The 8,974-nt window shown below is 53.7% G+C and overlaps 1 protein-coding gene across 1 annotated transcript; it reads left to right on the forward strand.

Annotated features, from left to right (window-relative positions):
- The first annotated feature begins 324 nt into the window (after positions 1–324).
- On the forward strand, positions 325–4,710 carry C3H1orf216 (chromosome 3 C1orf216 homolog). The gene is made up of 2 exons (XM_010803820.4): positions 325–600; positions 2,769–4,710. The coding sequence occupies exon 2, from the start codon at positions 2,774–2,776 to the stop codon at positions 3,455–3,457; it is 684 nt and encodes a 227-aa protein (XP_010802122.1). The 5' UTR covers positions 325–600; positions 2,769–2,773; the 3' UTR covers positions 3,458–4,710.
- Positions 4,711–8,974: the final 4,264 nt, after the last annotated feature.

Genomic DNA, 8,974 nt, shown 5'->3' on the forward strand with positions numbered 1-8,974 from the left:
GAGATCTGAGATATGAGAGGAGAGAAAATTTTAAGCAGAGGGAACAGTGCGGCAGAAAGGAGCGCGAGGCTGCTCAGTTGCAGAACCCAAGGGCAAAGGCTGAAGCCGGAGCGAGAGAGCAGGATGCTGAGCCCCACGGCGGCTGCCTTAAGGATTTAAGCGGCAATGCGGAAGCCACTGACGGCTTTTAGGCTGGAGGGTGCTGATGACACAATCAGATTTTCATTCTGAAAATGTCACTGTGAGGCAAACCGATCGGAGAGACCTAGTGAATGCAGTTAAGAAATTAAACAGGATCTGCAAGGCTGGGTCCAGGCTGCCGGAGGCGGGGGAGGAGGTTCCGGCGCTCGGACCTGCGAGCGGCTCCGCAGAAAACCGAACCGGCCCACGTGGGCCAGGCCGCCCCGCCCCGCCGTGCTGACGCCGCCCGACTCCGCAGTCAGGGCCTGGGCTGGGCGCAGAGCCCGGGAACCCGCACCCCACGCCCCGGCCCACGGGGACGCCCAGGCCAAGGGACCACCTCCCCAGCCCCGAGGGAGCAGTTCCCGCCGCGGAGACCTAGCTACCGGAGCCAGCCAGGCGGGGCGGCGCCTCCAAGCAGTGAGTCGGGGCCGGATCGGGAGGGTTTGGACCCCAGCCGCAAGGGGCGGGGGTCGTTGCCTCTGCCCAGCTGCCTTTTGCTGGTCGGGGGGGTGGGGGTGGGGGGCCGAGGATTAGGGAAAGATGGTCTGGATCCTCTGTCTCCTGGGGATGGTATCCCTTTCCCGCAAGTCTAGGCAGGAAGGGAAGCCGCCTCCGCTCATCCTTACCACCCCCGCCCATCCCCTCACCTCCCACCTTCACCATCCCCGCCCCACCGCACCCACCCCCGACAAATTGCGGATTAGCTTGGAGAGAAGCCTGATGCCAGGGTTCTCGGCTCCCATTTTACCTTGCCTGAGGACCCCTTGATCCTTAGCACCGCCCCCACCTCCTTCCAGCTTGCTTCACGGCCCCGCCCAAGTTTAGAAAAAAAGAAACCATTTGGGCGGGGACGATCTCCGGGCACCTTGCTTAGCGGGATGGAGTCTGTAGGTTTCCAAGGGACTGTCCCTACTGTTGCCCCCAGGACTTCTTCCCAGTACTGTGCTGGATGTGGGGAGCGTCCCTGCCACATTCATCGACGCTCCCCCTTACTCTTACTGATTCCCTTTTTCTAATCCTAGTAATTTATGGTCAGTAGAAACTTGTCAATTTAAATTCAGATTTGGGGAGAAGTCGGTTATTGGGAAGGAAAGAATAATGTGGTGTGCCCTCTCTCCAGGGCCTCAGGATGGAGCAAGATAGAGGCAGGGACCTGGGATAGTAATAAACATGGAAGGAAGGGGTGAGGCCAGAAGAGAGGCTTGTCAGTGGGAAAAGGGCTTCCTCACTGGGCAGAAGAGGGAACCCAGCCCAGCTCTTCCAGCCCTGAGCTGTCAGCAGCACAGATCCAACTGCCCTACTCACTCACTCAGCAAGGAGGTAGTGCCACCCGCTCAGTGCCAGGTTCTGTGCTGGCTCCCGAACATGGTGGAGGTTATAGAGAGGAATTCCATGTCCAGTAGAGGGGCCAGTAGGCTGCTATGACAAGATAGAGGAAATAAAAACATGTTGAATAGACATTTACTGACCATCAACTACGTGCCAGGGACAAGAAACAAACAGGCATAAGACAGCATGTGTCCAAGCAGTGAGGACCCAGAGGAAGGCACAGTTGACGGTGTGTTTGTGTATTTAGGGGCATGGGGAGAATGTCAGGATGGTTTCAGCAAGGTGGGGATATTAGAGCTGAATCGTAGCATACAAAGACTTCCCTTGTGGTTCAGCTGGTAGAGAATCCTCCTGCAGTGCGGGAGACCTGGGTTCCATCCCTGGGTTGGGAAGATCCCCTGGAGAAGGGAAAGGCTGCCTACTCCAGTATTCTGGCCTGGAGAATTCCATGGACTGTGTAGTCCACAGGGTCGGCTTTCACTTCACTTAGCATACGAAAAGGAATCTGCCAGTGGAGAAGGGAAGAGCTGGGAGGGAAGGGGAGAGGAAGGATATGTTGGGCCAAGGGGATTGTGGGAGGAGAATAATGGTGTGTTCTGAGATCTCTGAGCAGTTTGGGATGGTGGGAGGGGCTGAGAGTGGTAAGAGACAGGTCTGAAGCAGTGAGCAGGGGCCAGAAGAAACACAGCCTCTTAGGCCAGGAAGAGGTTTAGCAGCAGGTTAGAGGCAGAGAGGTCAGTGAAAAGTCATAGCAGTCAGTAATCCAGGTTAGAAATGGCCCACACCAAGAGAAAGGGAGCTGTATGTACATGTGCGTGCATGTGTGAGTGCCCGCAGTTTCCGGTCCGTGTGATTGGAGAGTGGGCCTGCTTGGCTGACGACACTGAACAGGGAGCAGGGCAGGCCGTGCAGAATCTAAGGAGCCTATGGTTGGTTGCAGAATTCAGCAGCAGTTGGATCTGACTCTCTGACACATCTGAGAGTCACCAACACGTGGTAGCTCTTGAACCTCCAGCAGAAGGTGAGGTCATCTGGGGAGAAGTGCCTACAAGGAGAGGACAGCTTGCCTCAGGGCCAAGGGAGAACCCTGTGAGGAGATTGAGAATTGGCAGCAGAGAGGGAAGAGGACAGCCACCAAGGGAGGTGTTAGCAGAGTCAAGGCAAAGGGGCAGCCTGGTGTCTGTTGCTAGGTTCTCTCGACTTCAGGCACCCTACCCTCGCCTGCTCTGACTCATTCTTCTGCTTCCCCTTTACAGACCAGATGTTCGCCATCCAGCCAGGGGTTGCTGAGGGGGCTCAGTTCCTGGGGGGCCCACCTCCTGGAGTATGTCCATCCGAACTTCAACCAGACAGCAACTCCAACTTCATGACGAGTGCCAAGGACACCAATGAGAATTGGCACGGGATGCCAGGCCAAGTGGAGCCCGTAGTAATGAGGAGCTCCTCCGAGTTGCCCTCTGACAACCAGGATTTCCAGGCTCCTGGACTCCCTGAGGGGGAGATCCGCAGCCCACCGGAGGGGGCAGAGATTCCTGGAGCTGGGCCTGAGAAGACGGGTGGTGCCAGCACAGTCTGCTCCCCGCTGGAGGACAATGGCTATGCTAGCAGCTCCCTGAGTGTTGACAGCCCTAGCCGCAGCCCTGAGTCTGCCTGTGGGACCCCTCCTGGCCCTCCAGACCACCTTCTGCCCTCAGTGGCCCAGGCCGTGCAGCAGCTGCAGGCTCAGGAGCGCTACAAAGAGCAGGAGAAGGAGAAGCACCACGTGCACCTGGTGATGTACCGTCGCCTGGCCCTGCTCCAGTGGATCCGGGGCCTGCAGCACCAGCTGGTTGACCAGCAGGCCCGTCTGCAGGAGAGCTTTGACACCATTCTAGATAACCGGAAGGAGCTTATCCGCTGCCTACAACAGAGGGCAGTACCATCCGGGCCCCGGGGCCAAGACTAAGGGTGTCTCTGTACAGGGGTGCAAGGGTTTATGTATATATTTGCAGACATGTGTGTGGTTATGCACAAGCAAGTACAGATCATTTGCTGGCATAAGTGCAGGGAAGCATAAGTGAGTGTGTCGGTGCTAACATGTAGGCAGATGTGCACAGGCCCATGTGAAGCCTACGTGTAACTATGTACATATGTGTATGTATAGTATTTATGTTGCTGTTGTTTAGTTGCTAAGTGGTGTCCTACTTTTTTGTGACCCTGTGGACTGTGGCATACCAGGCTCCTGTGTCCATGGGATTTCCCAGGTAAGAATACTGGAGTGGGTTGCCATTTTCTTCTCCGAGGGATCTTCCTGACCCAGGGATTGAGCCTATGTCTCCTGTATTGGCAGGTGGATTCTTTACCATATGAGCCACCAGGGAAGCCCATAGTATATATGTAGGAGGAAGTAAATTTGTATATGTATGCATGGATGGGATACCCCATGGTGTGTATCTATGTGTGTGAGTGAAGATAGATATGCAAAAGATGTGTGTTTACATATAAGTGAGTTTGAGTGTGCAGATTTCTGGTGGGTATTTGTGAATGAGCCCTCGTGTGTACAGCCTATGTGTAGGGGTACATGTGTGCATGGGATATGCATATTAGGAGCATGTATGTTCAATTGTATATGTAGGGCATCCATCCGTACCTTATGTTACCTGTGGTCTACACTAGCCTTTTGTCTCCACAGGGTCCCACTGCTCCCTGGAGAAAAGGCTAGCCTGCTCTCATTTATCTGAAGGTTGTGGTTGATCCATTCTCTTGGAATTTCTCAGGCTAACTCTTTTGATCCCTCACCTTCACTCCTCCCAGACCTTGTTCTGCTAAGGCTGTTGTCCCTGATGGTGGATTTGCTGCTCTGGCCTACCCTGTCTTTTTGGCTGCAATTTTGCCAGGGCAGTTGGTGGAGAACTGCTATCAGGGAAGAGAGCTAGGATGGTGACTGACACCATGGCAGGCATGGGGGCGAGATCAGAGGAGAAGATAGGGGACTGTCCTGCTTGAACTCTGCACATGGGAGATGGAGGAGATGACAGTGGCAGAACCCTGAGAAGACTGGGAGAATAGGAATTCTAAAACACCAGTTCCAACCAAATCACACCCTCCACTGCAGAGCAACTGTTACAAACCTTATTGACTTAAACTTCTGATGAAAAGGAATCTGTGTTGGTATAATGTCATGTGTCAATTACACCTCAATAAAAAATAGAAAAGGAATGTGTGACAGGTGTTCTAAGGCTGTTGCAAGGAATGGACAGGTGTTCTAAGGCTGTTGGGGAAAACCTTACTTCCTTCTCTTTGTTTCTACTTGCTGTGCCTTTCTGGCTTTCGCAACCCTGCATGTCAAATTAATTTGGTCTGTGTCCCTGAGATTAGACTGTCTGGGCCAGGAGGAGCCGCAGTTCAGCCTTCTAGAGTGGGCAGTGGGCAGTGTCAATCCAGCTCCTGGAAGCTCTTAGGATGCTGGGCCCTACCCTCTTATGTCACTGCATGGGGCTGATGGGCTCCAGCAGAGGCTCTGTGAGGTGGAGAGCAGGTGAGTTCTAGGGAGAACCAAGGACTAAGGTAGCTGAGCTCCCTGCTTTGCTTTTGTGAGCCAAGAGGATACAAGATCCTGATGGGTGATCACTGACATTGCCTCTGGCCCTCGTCTCCCTATCTGCAAAATGTGTGGGTGAATAGGTGAAAGGTATAGGCAGTGAGGCTGAAGCAAGGGCCCTGGGGACTCTTGTGTGGTAAGTATGAACCTGGCCTCTGGACCAAAACCAGGACAAATAAACTGAGGCAAAGAAATGCATTTCTTGGGTTTGTGTTTCTACTCTACCTGTTATCAGGTGGCCTCTTTTCCACACTGTCTGAGCTCCCCTTTTGAGCAGGGTTCTGGGCTTGGAGCTGGGGTGAGTGGGTGGAAGGAAGACACTGGGAGGAAGAATTCAGTCTCCTATGACTGGCAGTCTCATGGAGGGTTATGGGAGGTGGGTGTGGGGGGGATCTCTCCTCGGGGGCCTCCCAGTCCAAGAGGGGAGACTTTGGCTTCTGCCCAAGGGACTGTCCTTGTCCTGAGGCACCTTTAGGCCTAAAAGGGAGGGGTGTCAATTGTGAGGGACACATGCACACCCCACATTCATACAAGCATGCTCACATATTCAAATCTGCCCTAGAGATACCACTTCCCTGAAGGAGGTGGAAGCCTGACTGTAAAAGATTGAGTTAGGGTCCTCAGATGGTTCTGACACAGATGTAATTATAAAACATGTACATGATTTCAGATATCTGGTGATGCCAGTCTGGATTAGATCTTCTATTTTACATTAGTTTGTATGATGAGTCATTCATTCATTTCTCAAAAATTCATTACTTTTATAAAGTCCTGAAAATTCAAAAATTCAGTACTTATATAAAGAAAGTATATTGCAGTTGACCCCTGAACAATGCAGGGGTTGGGGGCACCGAACCTCCACACTGTCAAAACTGCGTGTAACTTAGAGTCAGCCCACCATATTTGCGGTCCCTCCATATTCACGGTTCTGCATCCTCGGACTCAACCAACTGTGAATCATGTAGTACTGTAACATTTACTACTGAAAAAAATCTACATTTAAGTGGATCCATGCAGTTCAAAGCCGTGTTGTTGAAGAGTCACCTGTAGTTAATCTACTGCATAACAAATTACCCTAAAACTCAGTGACTTCAAACAATGCACATTTGTTATCTCACCATTTCTGTAGTTCAGGACTCTCTCACCAGGCTACAGTCAAGATATCAGTCCAAGGTCCATGGTCTACTTTGTTGGGAGCATTCAGTTCCAGGAAGATTGGGGTCGCCTTTAATTCCTGGCTGTGTGGGCCATGGCAGCTTGCTTCATCAAAGCTTGCAAGCCAAGAAAGATACAAGTGCTAGCAAGACAGAAGTCTCAATTTTCTGCAATGTAATCACCGAAGTGAAATCCCGCAATGTTGCCAGATTCTATTGGTTAAAATCAAGTTGCTTAAGGGGGACTATTACACACAAGGCTCTGAGTACTGGGAGGTGGAGATCACCAGGGACCATCTTACAGACGGTCTGCTTCCCAGGTGGCTCAGTGGTAAAGAACCTGCTTGCCAATGCAGGAGATGTGGATTCAATCCCTGGGTTGGGAAGATCTCCTGGAGAAGGGAATGGCAACTCACTCCAGTATTCTTACCTAGAAATTTCCATGGCCAGAGGAGCCTGGTGGGCTCTAGTCCATGAGGTTGCAAGAGTTGGACATGACTGAGCATATACACGACTCAAGCAAGGACTGTAGCCCTCTGGTGACAGGTTGGCCAGTCTCTACAGGCTTCACTGCAAACCAGTGTTAGTGTTTCCTCCTAAACACAGTATGAACAGGTAGCAGAGACAGGAAAGCAATGACATCTCTGAACATATGATCAAAGAAGACTTCCTGGAGGAAGAAGAGCCTAGAGAATGAGTGGAAGTTGAGACAACAGAGGATAGTGATTCCTAGGGCAGATTGGACCCAAATGTCTTGGATCCTCCAGTTACTAGCTGTGCCTCACTTTTTTTCAACTGTGCAATGAGTCATTCGTGCTTTTCTCATAGCATTATTTGAGAGTTCAGGAAGTTTACACACGTATAGGGCTTAGAACTGAGCCTGGCACAGAGGAACGAATCCATAAGTGTTAGACTTGGACTGGGAGAGAATGAGGAGGCCATCGGAGCCAGGAGACGCAGCTGGGCAGTTATGTTGTGTGTTGTTGTTGTTTAATCACTAAGTCATGTCTGACTCTTTGTGCCCAATGGACTATAGCCCCCAGGCTCCTCTGTCCATGATTTCCCAGGCAGGAATACTGCAGTGGGTTGCCATTTCCTTCTCCATGGGATCTTACCCACCCAGGGATCAAACCTACCTCTCAAGCTTTGGCAGGCGGATTCTTTCCCACTGAGCCACCAGGGGCACTGCGTGTTGTGCTATCTATTAAAAACCATTCCTTAAGGGCCTTGAATTCCAGACTTATGAGTTTAATGGGATGCTGGTGGTGAGAAGATGAGCATGACATGGGAGTGTCGCAAACCAGACCTCATATCCACACTCATATACATGCCCACACCCACCAGGCACCCACAGACACAGGGGAACCAGAACCCAGGCCTATGCATGCACGTGCACACACACACACTCACTCCTGGACACAGACCTACACTCGTTCTTCCCCCACCCCTCTCAGAAAGAAAACTGCACCCAGCCTGGCGGGGGAGGGGGTGAGTGCGGGAGGTGCGGGTAGGGGCGGTGAGGGGTGAGGAGGTGGGAAGTCTGCACCGGTCAGACCTCCGACTCTCCCAGCCCCAGCACAGGGCAGCCAAAAATGTGTTTGCTCCTCTTCTCTAGGCCTGAAGGCTTCCCTGCTGCTGCTGCTGCTGCTGCTAAGTCGCTTCAGTCGTGTCCGACTCTGTGCGACCCCAGAGATGGCAGCCCACCAGGCTGCCCCGTGCCCGGGATTCTCCAGGCAAGAACACTGGAGTGGGTTGCCATTTCCTTCTCCAGAAGGCTTCCCTAGCCAAACCTTATCCTTCCCCAATCCTCCCCCCAAACCGCTAGGCTCAGAAGCAGTGGGTCCTCTAATAGCCCCATTCTCTTTGGTCACCTGTAAATTTGAGATGAGACGGGCCAGCGGGAGGAGGGAAGTGGCTCTTGGAAAATGTGGATCGTTGTACTGAGGTCAGGGCCGGGGGAAGGGCTAGGTCCCCCAAGGACCTGCACCCGCCACACACCCACACCGCGGATGAAAAAGGGTTTGGGCCGTAGGAGGGGGCGGTCCTAGGAGCTCCTGCCATGGGGGTCTGAGACCCTGCCCTACAATGGGGCGCGAGGTGGAGCTCGAGAGCTCCGCGCTGGGGAGGAGGGTGAGGGCCGGAGGACTGCGTACAGCGGGCGTTCAGCGGTCCCCGGGCGGGGCTCGGCCCGCGAAAGGCACAGACAAAGAGGCAGCCTCCCCGGACCCCCGCGCCACCTCGAGCCGGGGACTCAGCACAAAGCGGGGGGCGGGTGGAACCGAGTACACCCCACGCGCCGGCGCGCACGGAACTGTTGATCCGCACGATCGGGAGCGACGTTTCCTGCGCCTAATCCCAACAAGCATGAAAACGGCTCGAGCAGCCCGCCAGCAGGCCCTTTGTCCCGGCCCCTCGCGGGGCAGCTGCAGCCGGGATCCCGCCCCCCTTTTGTGTCTCCTCCCCCGCGCCCGTCTCCGCCCTCCCCACCTCAGCTGCCCAGAGGGCCGCAAGCCTCCCAGGGCTCTCGCCTCGGGCACTTGGGCTGCACAAAGAGGGGCAGCGCCCCTAATCTGGGGGAGGAGGAGGATTAACCCTAGGGTCTGCAGGGAGGGGAGGGACTGTGGAGAGAAGAGAGAGAGGGGGCTGCGGTGTGCCGGTGATGTGGCCTGCAAGTGAGAACTTAAATGTGGCACTGGAGCCGTGAGGGACACGTTTGAGCGAGTGCAAG

This window comes from Bos taurus, chromosome 3, assembly GCF_002263795.3.
Source record: "Bos taurus isolate L1 Dominette 01449 registration number 42190680 breed Hereford chromosome 3, ARS-UCD2.0, whole genome shotgun sequence".
Lineage (NCBI taxonomy): Eukaryota > Metazoa > Chordata > Mammalia > Artiodactyla > Bovidae > Bos > Bos taurus.

Bases quoted from the DNA above. Each gene is read 5' to 3' on its own strand.
- C3H1orf216 (XM_010803820.4), top strand. From the start codon at position 2,774: ATGTTCGCCATCCAGCCAGGGGTTGCTGAGGGGGCTCAGTTCCTGGGG.